The sequence below is a fragment of the Mobula birostris genome, chromosome 16, assembly GCF_030028105.1.
Source record: "Mobula birostris isolate sMobBir1 chromosome 16, sMobBir1.hap1, whole genome shotgun sequence".
Classification (NCBI taxonomy): domain Eukaryota; kingdom Metazoa; phylum Chordata; class Chondrichthyes; order Myliobatiformes; family Myliobatidae; genus Mobula; species Mobula birostris.
In genome coordinates this window covers 60,575,980-60,595,181 of record NC_092385.1, presented here as the reverse complement: position 1 = coordinate 60,595,181, position 19,202 = coordinate 60,575,980, and the positions used below count along the sequence as shown (strand labels likewise).

The window sequence follows — 19,202 nt, the reverse complement described above, 5'->3', positions numbered from 1 at the left end:
AGGATTATACAGATCAATACGTGGCTGAGAGGATGGTGCAGGAGGGAGGGCTTCAGGTTTTTAGATAATTGAGCTTTGTTCCAGGGAAGGTGGGATCTGTTCCGACGGGACCGTTTACACCTGAACTGGAGGGGTACTAACATTCTTGCAGGAAAGTTTGCTGGTGCTGCTTGGGGGGGAGTTTAAACTAAATTTGCCGGGGGCAGGGATCCAGAATGTGAGAGAGGATAGAGAGATGAAGTATAAAGGACAGGTGGGGATTACACGGTTCCGGAATATTAAGTGTGAAGTAGAGAAAGGTGAGGCGGAATGAGTGATAAGGAGGATACATGTGCAGAGGGATGGTCTGACGGAGCATGGAGTTAAATGTGCAGAAAGAGTAAGTAAATTTAAGAAGGACAACAAAATTCAAGGGGCGTATAGCCCAGTGAGAGTTCGCAGAGCTGGGTTATGCACAATAGGCAGCGATTTAAACAGAGAGAGGAGAAATGGGTTAAAAATTCTGTATCTTAATTCACAAAGTGTCAGAAATAAGGCGGATGAGCTTGAAGCTCAGGTGCGAATGGGTAACTATGATGTTGTTGGGATAACGGAGACATGGCTGCAGGGGGATCAGACCTGGGAATTGAATGTACAAGGGTATACATGCTATTGAAGGGACAGAAAGGTGGGCAGAGGGGGTGGGGTGGACCTGTTGGTGAGGAATGAGATTCAGTCCCTTGCAAGGGGGGACATAGAATCAGGAGAAGTAGAGTCAGTGTGGATAGAACTGAGGAACAGTAAGGACGGACAGACCCTAATAGGTGTTATCTACAGGCCCCCAAACAGTAGCATGGATATTGGGTGCAAGTGGGATAGGGAGTTAACAATGGCATGCGGCAAAGGAAATGTCGCAGTAGTTATGGGGGATTTCAACATGCAGGTTAACTGGGAAAATCAGGTTGGTACTGGACCCCAGGATAGGGAGTTTGTAGGGTGCCTACGGGATGCATTTTTGGAGCAGCTTGTAGGAGAGCTGACCAGGGATAAGGCTATTCTGGATTTAGTGTTGTGCAATGAACAGGATTTGATAAGTGATTTTGAAGTAAAGGAGCCATTAGGAGGTAGTGACCGTAATATGATAAGTTTTTATCTGCAAGTTGAGAGGGATAAGGGCAGATCAGAAGTGTCAGTATTGCAGTTGAACAAAGGAGACTATGGAGCCATGAGGGAGGAGCTGGCCAAAGTTGACTGGTCGGATATCCTAGCAGAAAAGACAGTGGAACAGCAATGGCAGGTATTCTTGGGAATAATGCACAAGGTGCAAAATCAGTTCATCCCCCGGAGAAGGAAGGATTCAAAGGGGGGAAAGTGGCCACAGTGGTTGACAAAGGAAGTCAGAGATAGCATAGCATTAAAAAAGAAGTATAACAGAGCTAAGGTGAGTGGGAAGATGGATGATTGGGAAATTTTTAAGGAGCAACAGAACTTAACTAAAAAGGCAATACGGGGAGAAAAAATGAGGTATGAACGCAAGCTAGCTAGGAATATAAAGGAGGATAGCAAAAGTTTTTTTAGGTATGTGAAGAGAAGGAAGATAGTTAAGAACAATGTTGGGCCCTTGAAGAATGAATTGGGAGAAATTGTTATGGGAAACAGAGAGGTGGCAGACGAATTTAATAAGTACTTTGGATCTATCTTCACTAGGGAAGACACAAGCAATCTCCCAGATGTATGGATGGGCCAAGGACATAGGGTAACAGAGGAACTGAAATAGATTGACATTAGGAAGGAAACGGTGATGAGTAGACTGATGGGACTGAAGGCTAACAAATCCCCAGGTCCAGATGGTCTGCATCCTAGGGTACTAAAGGAGGTGTCTCTGGAAATTGCGGATGCATTGGTGATCATTTTCCAATGTTCCATAGATTCAGGATCAGTTCCTGAGGATTGGCGGATGGCTAATGTTATCCCACTTTTTAAGAAAGGAGGGAGGGAGAAAACAGAGAACTATCACCCTGTTAGCCTAACATCAGTAGTGGGGAAGATGCTAGAGTCCATTATTAAAGATGAAATAGCGGCATATCTTGATAGCAGTGATAAGATTGGGCCGAGCCAGCATGGATTTACCAAGGGCAAATCATGCTTGACTAATCTATTGGAGTTTTTCGAGGATGTAACCTGGAAGATAGACGCGGGAGATCCAGTGGATGTGGTGTACCTTGACTTTCAGAAGGCATTTGGTAAGGTACCACATAGGAGATTGGTGGGTAAAATCAGAGCTCATGGCATCGGGGGGAGGATATTGACATGGATAGAAAACTGGTTGGCAGATAGAAAGCAAAGGGTGGCAGTGAATGGGTGTTTCTCGGAATGGCAGGTGGTGACTAGTGGGGTGCCACAGGGCTCGGTATTGGGACCACAGCTGTTTACGATTTACATCAATGAATTAGAGGAAGGCATTGTGAATAACATCAGCAAGTTTGCTGATGATACTAAGCTGGGTGGCAGTGTGACATGTAATGAGGATGTTAGGAGAATTCAAGGTGACTTGGATAGGCTGGGTGAGTGGGCAGAAACTTGGCAGATGGCGTTTAATGTGAATAAGTGTGAGGTTATTCACTTTGGGAGCAAGAACAGGAAGGCAAATTATTATCTGAACGGCGTGGAGTTAAGTAAGGGAGAAATACAAAGAGATCTAGGAGTACTTGTTCATCAGTCTCTGAAGGTGAATGAGCAAGTGCAGCAGGCAGTGAAGAAGGCTAATGGAATGTTGGCCTTTATTACAAAGGGAATTGAGTACAAGGGCAAGGAAATCCTTTTGCATTTGTACAGGGCCCTGGTGAGACCACACCTGGAGTATTGTGTGCAGTTTTGGTCTCCAGGGTTAAGGAAGGACATCCTGGCTGTGGAGGAGGTGCAGTGTAGGTTCACTAGGTTAATTCCTGGGATGTCCAGACTGTCTTACGCAGAGAGGTTAGAGAGACTGGGCTTGTACACGCTGGAATTAAGGAGATTGAGGGGGGATCTGATTGAGACATATAAGATTATTAAGGGATTGGACAAGATAGAGGCAGGAAATATGTTCCAGATGCTGGGAGAGTCCAGTACCAGAGGGCGTGGTTTAAGAATAAGGGGTAGGTCATTTAGGACAGAGTTGAGGAGGAACTTCTTCTCCCAGAGGGTTGTGGAGGTGTGGTACGCGCTGCCTCAGAAGGCAGTGGAGGCCAATTCTCTGGATGCTTTCAAGAAGGAGCTAGATAGGTATCTTATGGATAGGGGAATCAAGGGTTATGGGGACAAGGCAGGAACCGGGTATTGATAGTAGATGATCAGCCATGATCTCAGAATGGCGGTGCAGGCTCGAAGGGCCGAATGGTCTACTTCTGCACCTATTGTCTATTGTCTATTGTCTACTCCCAAGCACCTTAAACTTGTGTCCTCTTGTGGCATCCATTTCAACCCTCGGAAAAAGCCTCTGACTATCCACACGATCAATGCCTCTCATCATCTTATACACCTCTATCATGTCACCTCTCATCCTACTTCGCTCCAAGGAGAAAAGGCCGAGTTCACTCAACCTGTTTTCATAAGGCATGCTCCCCAATCCAGGCAACATCTTTGTAAATCTCCTCTGCACCCTTTCTATGGCTTCCACATCCTTCCTGTAGTGAGGTGATCAGAACAGAGCACAGTACTCCAAGTGGGGTCTGACCAAGGTCCTATATAGCCGCAACGTTACCTCTCAGCTCCTAAATTCAATTCCACAATTGATGAAGACCAATAAACCTTCTTAACCACAGAGTCAACCTGCGCAGCTGCTTTGAGCGTCCTATGGACTCAGACCCCAAGATCCCTCTGATCCTCCATATTGCCAAGAATCCTACCATTAATACCACATTCTGCCAATGTATTTGACCTACCAAAATGAGCCACTTCATACTTATCTGGGTTAAGCCCCATCTGGCACTTCTTAGCCCAGTTTTGCATCCTATCAATGTCCTGCTGTAACCTCTGACAACCCTCCACACTATCCACAACACCTTCAACCTTCGAGTCATCAGCAAACTTACTAACCCATCCCTCCACTTCCTCATCCAGGTCATTTATAAAAATCACAAAGAGTAAGGGTCCCAGAACAGAACCCTGAGGCACACCACTGGTCACCAACCTCCATGCAGAATATGACCCGTCTACAACCACTTTTTGCCTTCTGTGGGCAAGCCAGTTCTGGATCCACAAAGCAACGTCTCCTTGGATCCCATGCCTCCTTACTTTCTCAATAAGCCTTGCATGGGGTACCTTATCAAATACCTTGCTGAAATCCATATACATTACATCTACTGCTCTTCCTTCTGCACCCTCTCTAAAACTTCCCTATCCTTCCCATAATGAGATGACCAGAACTGAACCCAATATTCCATGCGAGTTCTTATCAGGGTTTTACAGAGCTGCTACATTATCTCGCTCTCTTGACTCACTAATGAATGCCAACACACTTCATATCCACCTTATCAACTTGTATGACAACTTTGAGGAATCGAAGGACATGGACCCCAAAATTCCATGGTTTCTCTACTCTACTAAGAATCCCACCATTAATCCTGTAATCTGCCTTCAATTTTGACCGTCCAAAGAGAATCAATTCACATGCTTCTGGACTGAACTTGTTAGCCTGCATCTTATCAATGTTCCATTGTAACTTACAACAATTTTCAACACTATCCCACAACACCATCAACCATCATGTCATCTGCACATTTACTAACTCATCCTTCCACTCCCTCATCCAAGTCGTTCATAAGAATCATAAAGAGCAGGGGTCCCAGAACAGATCCCTGCGGAACACCAGTGGTCACTGACTTGCAGGCAGAATACACTCCATCTCCAGCCATCCTCTGCCTTCTGTGGGCAAGCCAATTCTGAATTCACTCGGCCAAGTTGGCCTGGATCCTTGACTTTCTGAATGGGGAACCTTGTTGATTGCATTACTAAAATCCATATACATCACACCTACTGCTCCATCTTCATCAGCTTGTTCTGTCACTACCTTGAAGGAATCAATCAGGCTCATAAGGCATGACCTGACCTCTCATAAAGCCATGCAGACTATCCCAAATGCTTCTCTGAATGCCCGTAAATCCTGTCCCTAAGAATTCTCTCATAGCTTACCTACAACTGAAGTAAGACTCACTGGCTTATAATTGGCAGGGTTATCTTTACTCCCTTTCGTGATCAAAGGAATGACATCTGTCACCCAAGTAGGAAGATCATGCAGTTTAACACATGACTAAGGAGATGAATGCAAGAGGGAGGGCTTCATATTTTTGGTTCATTGTGCTCTCTTCCAGGAAAGGTAGAACCTGTACAGAAGGGACATTTTGCACCTGAACTGGAGGGGGACTAACGTCCTTCTGGGAAGATTTGCTAGTGCTGCATGGGAGGGTTTAAACTGGAGTTGCAGGAGGATGGAAACTAGAGTGCCAGATCAGATAGGGGAGTGGTCGTGGGGAAAGATGTTCTTAAGCCTACATACAAAGTCAGGAATTGAAAGGTTGAGCACAGTCTGAGTTCTGTATATTTCAATGCAGTAAGTATTGTAGGAAAGGCAGATGAGCTAGGGGCATGGATCAACAGATGGAATTATGACATTGTAGCCATTAGTGGGACTTGGGTGGAGGAAGCACAGGACTGGCAGCTCAGTATTCCAGGGTTCAGTTATTTTAGACATGGCAGAGCAGGAGAGTTTAAAGGGGGAGGGGTGGCATTGCTAGTTAGGGAAAATGTCATGACAGGACAGACTGGAGAACTCATCTACTGAGGGTACGTATACGGGTGGAAATGAGGAATAAGAATGGGATGACCACGTTAATGGGATTATATTATAGATCAGCCAACAGTCAGCAGGATTTACAGGAGCAAATTTGAGGTGAGATGACAGACTTTTGTGAGAAACAAAGTTGTGATACTTAGTGATTTTAACTTTGCATATATTGACTGGGTCTCCCAAACTGTAAAAGGGCTGGGTGGGACAGAGCTTGTAAAATGTCTTCAGGAACATAGAGGTCCTGATTGGAGAGTGTGGAGAGTAGAACTCCCATTAGGGAATCAGACAGAGCTGCTAACAAAATTTTGTGTCAGTTAACACTTTGTATCTAGTGATCATAATGCCATTAGTTTCAAGAAAAGGATAGATATAGTCCTCGGGTTGAGATTCTGAATTGAAGAAGGGGCGATTTTGATGGTATAAGAGAGGACCTGGCAAGTGTGGAATGGGACAGGTTGTTTCTGCCAAAGTAACTGGGAGGCTTACAAAAGTGAAATTTTGAGAGTACAAAGCTTGTATGTTCCTAGTGAAATAAAAGACAAGGATAACAGGTTTAGGGAACTTTGGTTCAAAGGTTCAATTTGATGTCGGAGAAATGTATACAGTATACATCCTGAAATGCTTTTTCTTCACAAACATCCATGAAAACAGATGAGTGCCCCAAGAATGAATGACAGTTAAATGTTAGGACCCCAAAGTCCCCCCCCACCAGCTCCCTTCCCTTCCACGTGTAAGCGGCAGCGAGCAACAATCCCCCTCCCCCCACCGGCAAAAATAGAGTGCATCCACTACCAGCACTCAAGTGTGAACTAAGCAATAGCAAAGACACAGACTTGCAGTTACCCCAAAGACTACATTGTTCACCCGATAATTCGACATGCTGCAGGCTCTCTCTCTCCTAATAAGGGAGAAAGAGGTGACTCCATTTTCCAACAAGCTGGGAGACATAACAACTCACTGGTTTACGATGTTGAAAGTCCATTATGTCACTTTTTTTGAGCTCTGTGCCTAAAGATCGCAAAGGTCCTGGATCCCCAGGCACGCGGCAGATATTCCGACTCCCCCAATGACGCACCGGTCTCCTGTGGTGACACAGACCCTTGATCCGCCCGTCTTCAGTTACTCGAGATCTCAGGCTTCTGAATCCGTGCCGAAATGTTAGGCCGAGACTTTGACGTGCCGAATAGCGGCTGATTGTGGAACCCTGAGAGCGGATCCCATTCCCGCAAAGAACCGTAGTCAGCGTGTAACTCCAGGTCAGGGTCTTCAAAAGAACCCTGAAAGGGAAAAATAGAGATATTAAAGATGGAAATAGAACTGTTTTTGAAGATGCAAACAAAGGAGTTGCTGTTGGGCGCCATAACTAAGCTCCACCTCCAAGATCAAGAGATATTGAGGGCCTGGTTTATAAAAAGAAGAAGGGCGGGGGAGATCTTAAATGGATATTTTGCTTCTTAATTTACTTGTGAGATGGCCACCGAGCCTATTGAAGTGATGCCAAGCAGCAGTGAGGTCATGGACCCTATACAGATTACAGAGGAAGAGGTGTTTGCTATCTTGAGCCAAATTAGGGTGGATAAATTCCTAGAGTCTGACAAGATGTTCCCTGAGACCTGTGGGAGGTTACTGCAGAAATTGCAGGGGCTCTTGGCAGAGCTATTTAAAATGCCCTTTGCAATAGGTGAGGTGATGGAAGATTGGAAGACAGTTTCCTGCTTAAGTGTTCGCTTGTATTTCCTACTCTGCTCAAGCACCTCATTTGTTCCTTCCTGTCTATACCTGCTATGCTCTCCTTCTTCTTCTTAATCAGCAACTCAATATTTCTTCTAAACCAAAAGGTTCCCTAAACATGTTAGCCTTGCCTTTTATTTGTGTTGGGCACATGGCAAAGTGGTTAAGGCATTCGTCTAGTTATCTCAAGGTCACTAGTTCGAGCCTCAGCTGTGGCAGTGTGTTTGTGCCCTTGAGCAAGGCACTTAACCACACATTGCTCTAGTCTGTGCGAGGAGTGGCGCCCCACACAGACTTCCAATCTGCGCCTTTTAAGGCATGGAAATGCCTGACGCAGGCCTCTCATGGTGTGAGTTGACGTTCCCTCCCCATGCAGGCTCTGTACTCTCAAAGTTTCACCTTTAATATCCCTCCCACTTACCAAACGCTTACCTTTGCCTGAAAACAACCTGTCTCAGTCTACATTTGCCAGATCCTTTCTGATGCTGTCAAAATTGTATCAGAAAGATATTAGGGGGTGGCACAGTAGCATAATGGTTAGCACAACACTTTCCAGTACAGGCAACCTGGGTTCAATTCCTGCCCCTGCCTATGACCGCATGGGTTTCCTCCGGGTGTTCCGGTTTCCTCCCACAGTCCAAAGATGTACCAGTTGGTAGGTTTATTGGTCATTGTAAGATTACGCTGGAATTACATCGGGGATTGCTGGGCTCTGTGGCTCGAAGGGCCAGAACGGCCTATTCCATGCCGTACTTCTTCTAATTTAAATAATTTCTTTTAAAAATTGGTCTTTCTCCAATTTAGTAGAGGCTGAAGCAAAGTACTTATTAAGGAACTTCCCTCCCTCCTCCAACTGCAGGCACATATTTCTTCTTTTTTCTCTGATTGGTCCTACCGTCGCTTTAGTTATCCTCTTGTTCTTCATGCACATGTAGAATGCTTTGGGGTTTCCCATAATCCTACTCACCAAGGCCTACTGGCTCTCCTAAGTCCCTTAAGCTCTTTCATGGTTACCTCATGACTCTCAAGAGCCCTGTCTGATCTTTGCTTTCTAAACCTACTGTAAGTATGTTTTCTTCTTCTTGACTAGATGTTCCACATCTCTTGTCAACCATGGTTCCTTCACCCTACCGTCCTTACCCTGTCTCTATGGGATAAACCTATCCAGAACCCCATGCAAGTACTTCCAAAACTACCTCCAAATTGCTGTGGTACATTTGTTGTCCTCAGGTGTCCATGTGTTCCCCTGTATCTACCTCCTCTCCTCTCTTTAAGTTATTCAACCTACATTTGAGGCACTTCCCTGGGGCAGAGGAGACTCCTGTTATCCCTACTCCAGCAGCTCCAAGAGTGGGCTGGTTAAACGAGGAGCATGCAAGGATGTCCTCATGAAAGTAGGTGATGGAACCAGGGATGACAGTGTCCCCGAAATCAAAGCACACGCCCACTGTGCTCACATTTCTGGTCCTGCTCCTGTTGGGTCCTGACTGCATTGCGTCATAGGCAACAGAACATCTAACACTGAGCTAAGCCTGTCAATGTTTCTCCTTCCAGTTTCTGCTGTCCACTACGTACCGACTGTGTGCAATGGGCGAGAGATCGTAGACTCCACAACATCATCGCTATGAGGATCAAAATCAGCAACTAATCTCCACCGCTGCACGTTCCCTGACTCTTCCTCCCTCACATTCCTGTTCCACCCTCCAGTCACACACAGCTCCTCCCTCCAACTCCTCCAGAACAGGGTAAAAACTATGTGTGTGACAAAACTGGATATTATGTTCAATGTATAAAAAGTTTTTAATAAGTAGATAACTTGTGAGTTAGTCTGTGTTGCTGTAATTAATGTAAATAAAGTGTTTTTTTTAAAGAATAGTCATTGGTAACTACTTACAGTTTTATGGCAGATCAGTGGAGTCATTAAGACAAGGAGACACTGGGGAGAGACCAGTGAATATAAAGAGACACGAGAGACTGCAGATGCTGGAATCTGGAATACAACAGGTCAGGCGGCATCTGTGGAGACAGATGAGGAGGAATTTCTTTATCCAGAGGGTGGTGAATTTGTGGAATTCATTACCACAGTTGGTTGAGGAGCCCAAGTCATTGGGTATATTAAAACAGAGCTTGATACGTTTTTGGTTAGTCAGGGTGTCAAAGGTTACCAGGGAATGGGGTTGAGAGGGATAATAAATCGGCAATGATGGAATGATGCAGCAGACTCAATGGGCCAAATGGCCTAATTCTTCTCCTATATTTTATGGTTTTATAATCTTAAATGGACAGTGAGCTTTTCAGTTTGAAACCCTTCATCTGGAGTAAAAGAGGGGATAGATTCAGTAAAAAGAGGTGAGGGGAGTGGAGTGGCAAGCATTTAGGTAAGGAGAGTGAAGGCAGGTGGAGGAGGGAAGGGTGGGAGTTGTGACAGAGGCTGGGAGGTGATAAGTGGAGGCAGCAAAGTATTGACGATGGTGAAATCTGATGGGAAGGGAGCGAAACTAGCGAGGTGAGGAAGCCAGATGGGAGCAGTGGGGACGTGGGTAGGGCCAGAGAAAGAAGCATTGAAATGGGAGCTAGGTGAGGGCAGGTGCTGCGGCGGGTGTAAAAGGAACTGAATAGATCAGGAGCAGAGATAGAAGCAACAGAGAGGGGGACCAGATTATCTGAAATTCATGTCTTTGTCCTTCCCATCTATCCAGTTCCTTCTACGCCTACCCCACATGCTGTTTCTCTCCCCTTCTCTATTTGTTCATTGCTCACACAGTCTTCCTGACGGGTCCCCTGGCCACATTGTTTCCATCTGTCCGCCCCCCCCCCCTTATTTGGCTCTGTGCTCCACCTTCCCTCCCCTCCTGATTCCATCATCCTTTGTTGTCTCCAGCCAGCACCTCTCATCCTCCGTCACCCTCTCCAAACTCCACTCCTCAATCTGCCTATTACCCCTCCTCATCTGGATCTACCTATCATCTGCCAACCCTTGCTCTGACTCTTCCGCTCACTCCTTTATACTGCTGAACTGTCAAATGTCCATTTCCCACAGCAGATGCTGGCTAACCAGAAGTTCCTCCAGCAATTTGATTTTGTTCCAGTGAATGAAACTCTAGCAGCTCACGGGTTTTCAGTGACTAGATGATGTCCACCTTCACTGTGTGAATGTTGCTTTAATGATACACTCAGTGGCCACTTTATTAGGTATACCAGTACACCTGCACGTTAATGAAAATATCTAAATTAGCCAATCATGTGATAGCAACTCAATGCGTAAAAGCATGCAGACATAGTCAAAAGGTTCAGTTGCTTGTCAGACCAAACATCAGAATAGGGAGGAAATGTGATCTAAGTGGCTTTGACCATGGAATGATTGTTGGTGCCAGATGGGGTGATTTGAGTATCTCAGAAACTGCTGATCTCCTGGGATTTTCACGCGCAACAGTCCCTAGAGTTCACAGAGGAACATGTGCAAAACAACAAAAAGGTCCAGTGAGTGGCTTTTTTGTGAGGAAAAATGCCTTGTTAATGAGCGAGGTCAGAGGAGAATGGCCAAACTAGTTCAAGCTGAAAGGAAGGTGACTAACCTAAATAATCACATGTTACAACAGTGATGTGCAGAAGGACATCTCTGAATGCACAATGCTTTGAACTTTGAGGTGAACGGGCTACAGCAGCAGAAGGCCACAATGGGCTCCACTCCTGTATGTAATAAAATGGCCACTGGGAGTAGATGCCCACCCTTTGCTGTGATTGGCTGCAGCAAGTTCTCAAGTTTCCCACCTTTCCTTGAGGCTTCGCAGTTATCTTCTGGCAGCAGCAAGCGAGGAGCTGGGAAGTATTCCATGACAATCCCATTCCATTCCACCAGGAGGGATTGGAGGGTCTTAAGCATGTTGTGGTGAATGAAGAGGTAAGACAATGTGGGCGAATGGAGAGCTGGTTTGTACTGTTGGGTGAGGATGTATGTCACTCAGTGAATTACTAAGGTCTGGAAGAACAATAGTGAGGTCCAACTGTGATTTTCAAATAGGGAATTGGTAAGTAACTGACAAGAAAACAACTTTAGAGGAAGTAGTGTTAACTGCATTGCTGCCACAGACACTTTAGTCCCAATGCCTCCCCCCACCCTCAAGATATTGTAAAATGCTGTGATTTCATGAGTGCTTGCTTTGACCAATGATGTTAAATGAAAAACAGCATCCAAGGATCCATAAGATCATAAAATATAGGAGAAGAATTACAGCATCGTGTCAGCTCCAACACTCAATCATAGATGATTTTATTTTTAACCTCATTCTCCCGCCTTCTCCCCAGCTGTTAACCCCTTTACCAAGCAAGAACCTATCAATCTCTACTGCAAATATACCCCACGACTTGTCCTTCTCAGCTCTGAATCCTTACAGATTCATTGCCCTCTGACAAAGGAATTTCTCCTCATCTCCATTCTAAAGGGACATGCTTTCATTTTGAGGTTGTGGTCCTTGATTCTCCTACAAAGGGAAACATCCTCTTCACGTCCATCTTGTCTGGTATTTGATAGGTTTTAATGAGATTCTCCTTGTCCGTTGGTAGAGAGCCAGAGCCATCAGACGTTCCTTATATATAAAGCCTTTCATTGCCTAGTTCATTCCCATGAGTCTCCTCTGGACTCTCTCTAATGCCAGTACATCCTTTCTTCGCTAAGAAGGCCAAAACTGCTCACATAGGAGGTCTACTCTGTCCCACCACTCTTCTCCCAAGCTCTGCAGCATTTAACTTAAGTGCCTCTGGGAGGCTGTCCTTGCTCCTGATACCACTCTGCATTCTTGATCATAGTTGATAAATAATTTCTGTTAAACTAAATCCTTGGGCCTCCTGGTACCAGTGTCAAAGCCCAAGATGTTCTCCTTGTTCTCTCCTTGCCTTCCCCATCAGAACATCTCTCACTTAACTCTGTTTGCTTCTTGCACTGTAAGCAATGATCTGAGAGGTCCCAGGTTCATCCTGCATCAGCCAAAGACTGAGCTGAGTTGTGGGACTACTTGCTGTTAAACGTTGCTGTCTCATTTCTTTGGTTGCTCTCCTGAGGGCAGGAGGAGATGTTCAACTTCTTGGAACAGTTGGAGTCCATGTGCCCAGTGGGTGTATCCGTTTGGCACAAAACCTCCTCCACACCCTCCGTACTACTGATGACAATCTCCTTCATGGGACATCCCATGAATTGCAGAGAACCCATGAAAGCAGGTCCAAGTAGTTTAACGTATGCAAAGGAAAACCCCTTCACTCCCTGAGGTACAAGCAGGGGTGTGTGGGAACGATAGGATCGATTGTTCAATCATCACAGGGAATACGGCCAAATAGCCTCCATAGTATATGATGTGATTTGAAGAGGAATTAACAGGAAAGGATCAAAATATGGAAGCTTTGGATTTGACAAGATGACTGAGAAGGTGACGGGAACACACCATTCCAATAGTTTAGACCAGGGAAGCTGGCATAGAACTGCAAAGAATATCTTTCTGTCTTGTACCATTAATCTTAATGGATGAACACAGCTCCCTAGAGATCTGAGAATTATTGAAACCCTAATGCCTGAATTGCTATGCCTGCAGGGAAATCCATTTATTACACTATAGTGTAATGTCAGTATACATTGTTAATATTAAATCACTTTTCTTGATATTTTTGACACACCATAAAATTGTGCATTCTAGTCATAGAACCCTACAAGCACATACAGGCCCTTCAGCCCATCTAGTTATTGCTGAACTGTTTTCTGCCAAGTCCCATCAATCCACATCTGGAGAATAGCCCTTCTGTACTCTTCCATCCATTATCTTTCCCGTGCAAGCTCAGGAAAAATTGAGCAGTTTCAAGTGGAAGAAATCAGGAGGGAGGCAAGTTGAGAAAGGAATTTACACTGGCTACAGAGCTCAGGGAAATTGCACACACCAGGATGGAATGCAGGGAATCAAGAAGCCAATAAACACAAGAGCGAACAAGGAGATGTAGTGAATCAGGGACGTATTAAACACAAGGATCAACAGGGAAATCTAGCCAATCAGTGACAATAGGCACTGGAACAAACAGCAAGACCTAGGGAATCTGGGACATGATAATCACCAGAGTGGATAGAAGGAATTGGGCAGTGGACTGGTGGATTGAGGATTTGTACAAATATTTATTTAACATGTAATGTCCTAAGTACCATTTAACAAATAGTCAAGGAAAAGACTATTTGACAATACCGTAACAGTAAATGTTACCTCCTTTATCTAAGTGGTCAGTGATACACAATACCAATCATCTCATCTTCCTTTGGCTGTGAGGGGGAAGTGAACTGTGAATACAACAGAAATTAAAAACCTTTTTAACCCAGTTTGTTGCATGAACAAGACATCTAGCTGCACCAAAGAGAAAGAGGCCATTGGGTGATAAGGAGGAACAAAGAGAATGCCAGCCTGCAACGAAAGTGAGGTCAAACCGGGGACATAAATGCCAGCAAGAATGAGGTTGAACTCTATTGACAAGAGGTCCAAGGGAGCGGGAGATTTCACCTATCAGATGGAATCAGGGGCATCACAATGGCCAGTTTTCTAAGAAGAAACACACAACTATTAGACTTCCCAGAATCATTTCACCATAACCCACATCCCTTTTGGGGATGTATTAATTTCCAAACTGAAATAAAAGCAGCAAAGGTTAGTAAATAACAATGAGATACATGGCCCGTGGATCTGATTTTAGTGATGTTGATTAGGTAAGGAATGCCAACTGGGACACTATGAATCACTGCTCTTTAACGTTATCATGAATCCTGAACCTTCACCTAGAAGTTTTGAAAGAAGTAAATGGGGTTCCTTTAGGGGCAGGATCATCTGTAGAACTTTTGCTTCTGGTTTGGGTTCAAGCTTAGTGACTTGAACAAACAAACAGTGGCACTTTATTAGGTACACCAGTACACCTGCTTGGTTATGCAAGTATCTAATCAGCCAACTCGATGCATAAAAGCATGCAGACATGGTCAAGAGGTCCAGCTGTTGTTCAGACTAAATATCAGAATGGGGAACCAAGTGACTTTGACTATGCAATAAATGTTGGTGCCTGATTCAGTGGTTTGAATATCTCAGAAACAGCAGATTTCCTGGGATTTTCACACACAGTCTCTGTTCACACACAGTTTACAGAAAATGGTGTGGAAAAACAAAAAGAAAATTCACCGAGCAGCAGTTCTGTAGGCAAAAACACCTTGTTAATAAAAATGGTCAGAGGAGAATAGACAGACAAGTTCAAGCTGACAGGAAGGTGACAGTAACTCAAATAACTACTTGTTACAATAGTGGCATGCAGAAGATCACCTCTAAACACAGGAGGTACAGGAACTGAGTGTTCCCCTGAACCCAGACTGAGCTCTGGGAAGCAGATGAGTGGGCGAGTCAGCGCCAATGACTTCAGCCCTTTGCGTTACCTTTAGGATGAGAGAGACCTGGCGAGATGGGTGGGAATTGGTAAGATTGGAATCTTCCTCTATCTTATTATACAAAAGATGTGAATACTTCAGAGAGGATGCAGAAGAGACTTACCAGGATACTGTCTGAACTAGAGGGTATGTCTTATGAGGATATATTAAGGAAGCTAGGGTTTTTCTCTTCAGAGTGAAGGACATTGAGAAGTGATAGCGGAGTACAAGATGACAAGAGGCATAGATTGAGTGGATAGACAGAGGCTGGAAATGGCCAATAGGGGGCAGAATTTTAAGGTGATTGGAGGAAAGTATAGGGGGATTGTCAGAGGTAATGAGGGAGAGGGAGAAGTGGAGAGTCCGTCATTGTGCCCGACGCCGGCCCCCTAGGCCTGAGTAGTCGTAATAGTAGCAGTAGTAGTAGTCAGAGGTAAATTACATACACAGAGTGGTGTGTGTGTGGAATGCCCTGCCAGAGGTGGTGGGAGAGGCAGATACATTGGGGATGTTTAAGGGTTTGTTAGAAAGATATGTGGATAATAGAAAGAAATAAAGGACTATATAGGAGGTAAGGGTCAGATTGATATTAGACTAGGTTAAAAGGTCAGCACAACATTGTGGGCCAAAGGACCTGTACTGTGCTGTAATGTTCTATGTTCTATGTTCTTATGATCAGGACAAAGCTTGATTCTTCAGAGACCACAGAATGGCAGGTTAATCATTTATTGGTCACTTACCTAAGTTACAGAGAAAGGTTGAACAAGTTGGGTCTTTATTCTTTGGAACGTAGAAGGTTGAGGGGGGACTTGATAGAGGTATTTAAAATTATGAGGGGGATAGATAGAGTTGACGTGGATAGGCTTTTTCCGTTGAGAATGGGGGAGATTCAAACAAGAGGACATGAGTTGAGAGTTAAAGGGCAAAAGTTTAGGGGTAACATGAAGGGGAACTTCTTTACTCAGAGAGTGGCAGCTGTGTGGAACGAGCTTCCAGCAGAAGTGGTTGACTCAGGTTTGATGTTGTCGTTTAAAGTTAAATTGGACAGATATATGGACAGGAAAGGAATGGAGGGTTATGTGCTGAGTGCAGGTCGGTGGGACTAGGTGAGAGTAAGAGTTGAGCACGGACTAGAAGGGCTGAGATGGCCTGTTTCCGTGCTGTGATTGTTATATGGTTATATGGTTATATATGGTTATCTCATTGCTGTTTTATCTCCTGTTGTTTTACCTACTTAGCAACAACCACCTCCACCTAGACATCCCTTCATGTTCTGGTATATGCTTGGAATGTTATAAGGGCCATGAAGGGTTCGTTCTGGAACTGGGCTCCCTCCCTCAGCACAAGAGAACATTTTATTAGGCTTATGGGAAGTGGGTGGGATCCATGTAGCTACCAAGGTAAGGCACATTTCCATGGGAATTTCAGGAATGTCAGAATTCCCAGGATGAATGGGTAACTTTAGAGCATACAAGTGAGCATGAAATTCAGTGATATTATGGGCATGAAGGGTAGTTAAGGAGGTTAAAAAAGAAAAACAGGGAATGTCAAAAAACGCCGAGCTCTGCGTTAATACTGAACCCAGATACATCTGAGAGGGAGGTCAAGGGAGGCAAAAGAATACCAAGAGGACCGTGTGCATTGTGTTTACCAGGAGGTTTACTAGGGATGCCAGAGCAGCTCTGGATGGCTTCTAATGTACCATGATCCAGACTCTGCTAAACGTCTCTGACAAACAGGGCTCAGAGTTTATTTGAACCTGTACTGAATATTTTACTAGAGACCTCATGTGATTTTTTAAAAAATTAATTCATATTTTGTAGGTATTTCAAACTTTTAAAACTGAATAAAAACTAAAAGGAGAAACCCCTCTTGGTTCCTATTTTTTAAATCTGTACACACTAAAACTATACTCTGTTACAAGGATGTTAAAATTAAAGATTAGCTATATTTGCCACATGTACATCAAAACATACAGTAAAATGCATCGTTAGCACCAAATCAAATCAGCAAGGATTGTGCAGGGGAACCTACAAATGCCACCATGCTTCCCACAACCATTCATAGCGTGCCCACAAGTTACTAACCCTAACCATATGCCTTTGGAATGTTAGAGGAAATTGGAGCATTAGAGAAGATCTACACGGTTATGGAAAGAGTGTACAAACTCCTTACAGACAACAGCAGGAATCGAACTCTGATCTTCCCGCTGGCAATGTAACATGATGCACTACCATGTTGCCCTGTCAGGAATATCCTCGATACATTATTTTGGATTACCAATGTGATAGATGCTTTCTGTGAATGGACGCTTGAAAATATTATTATTATAAGTGCCTATTTGCAGAAAGGAGCCAACAGGGCCCGGAGGTAGGTTCAGGGCAGGCGGCCAGTGAGTGAATGAGTGGCAGGACAACGAGAGTGAGGAATGCGATCTGATGGACAAGATGTGACAGATTAGTGCTGCACAGAAATAAACAGCTTTAGGACTCAGCTTTCCAGCATATTTATCAGCAATTTGAAAGAACAAATAAAGAGCTTAGTTCTAAGTTTGCAACTGATATTCAAGTTAGGTGGCAGTGGAAGTTGAAAGCAGAGTTGCCAATGGCAGATGAGTTAGATAATTAACAAATGGAGTTCAGATTTGAAACTAGTGGGGTAGCTCATCTTGGATGAAGAAAAATGACTGGTTAGACAAGTGGAAACTTTGCTTTCCCATTTTCCTTCTGGCTTTTCCCTCACTGACAGACTCATTTTAAACACGTTTATTTCCACAGGCATTCATTGACGTGAACTTCACTCACCTCAACTCTGAACTGATTTCTCAACCTACAGACTTATGTACTTTCAAGGACTCTACAACTCATTCTCAGTATCTATCTATCCATCTATTTATCCAGCCATCCATTTATTTATTTACTTACTTATTTTACTTATCTGTCTGTCTGTTTATTAATTTGTTTGCACAATTTGTCTCTTTTTGCACTTTGGTGTTTTGTTTTATTCCCTACTACTTGGAGCAACCAGTTGGAAGCTGGACACCCAAACTGCTATTGATAATATTTTGAAGTATTGGACAAAATATTATAAATTGCAGATGCTGAAAGGTGATAAACCTGTTTGAATAAACTCCATGCACTGTTTTGGAGGAGCAGAATGTCTAAGGCGAGAGGAGAAGATGGCAGCGTCACGCAGCGCGCGCAGCTCTCCGGTGGAATGATATTGTATCTGTTAAATAGGGGCCATGGACAATTCTGATTTGATGAAGACAGACGTGAGAAGCAGAGGAATATCTGGAGAAATTTCTGAAATGTCTGGTTTTGCTGCCATTGTTACTGTGCGATCAAGAATCTCCGGAGGGAAGGCCCCAAAATCCCCGGCTTTGCCTGCTGCTGGCGACCGTGGCTGAGGTCGAAGCGTTTGGATAGAGATGGTGCTCGGTACTCGGTGTTGGAGGGCTGATCAGAGCTCGAAGTTTTCGGATGACTCAGAGTCGGATTGTGGTCGGGCATGGCAGGGAGATTTTACTTCCTTCTCCCATCTGCGTGAGATGTGGAGCTTTCGAAAGACTTTGAACTTTTTTACTGAGCCATGGACTGTTCTTCATCAAGTTGTGGTATTGTTGCACTGTTGTAACTATATGCTATAATTATGTGGTTTTGTTAGTTTTTCAGTCTTGGTCTGTCCTGTATTTCTGTGATATCACACCGGAGGAATATTGTATCGTTTCTTAACACACGCATTATGAAATGACAATAAAAGAGGACTGCGTGTCCTGATAATCTAATCTAATCTAATCTAAACTTCTACAAGGCATGTCTCAAGGCCAGGTGCAAGTGGCTTTCGATTCGGCACCAAACTGAAGGTGCCTCTCCATAACACAAACAAGAGAAAATCGACAGACGCTGGAAATCCAAGCAACACACGCAATGCTGGAGGAACTCGGCAGGCCAGGCAGCCTCTATGGAAAAGAGTACAGTCAATGTTTCAGGCCAAAACCCTTCAGCAGAATTGGAGAAAATATGCTGAGGAGCAGATTTAAAAAGTGGGGGAAAGGGAGAGAGAAACACAAGATAATAGGGGAAAACTGAAGGGGGAGGGATGAAGTAAAGAGCTGGGAAGTTGATTGGTGAAAGAGACAGAAGGCCATGGAAGAAGTAAAAGGAGGGAGGAGCACCAGAGGGATGCGATGGGCAGGCAAGGCAATAAGGTGAGAGGGGGCAAAGGGGATGGAAA

General features: G+C 44.3%; 1 protein-coding gene across 1 annotated transcript in view; it reads left to right on the top strand.

Moving 5' to 3' along the window:
* LOC140210878 (metabotropic glutamate receptor 3-like) overlaps positions 1–9,305 on the top strand; it is a 44,892-nt gene extending 35,587 nt beyond the window's left edge. The window contains exon 5 of the mRNA XM_072280137.1: positions 9,092–9,305. Within this exon, the coding sequence (XP_072136238.1) occupies positions 9,092–9,165 (74 nt within the window). The 3' untranslated portion in view covers positions 9,166–9,305. The remainder of the gene's footprint in view (positions 1–9,091) is intronic.
* Positions 9,306–19,202: the final 9,897 nt, after the last annotated feature.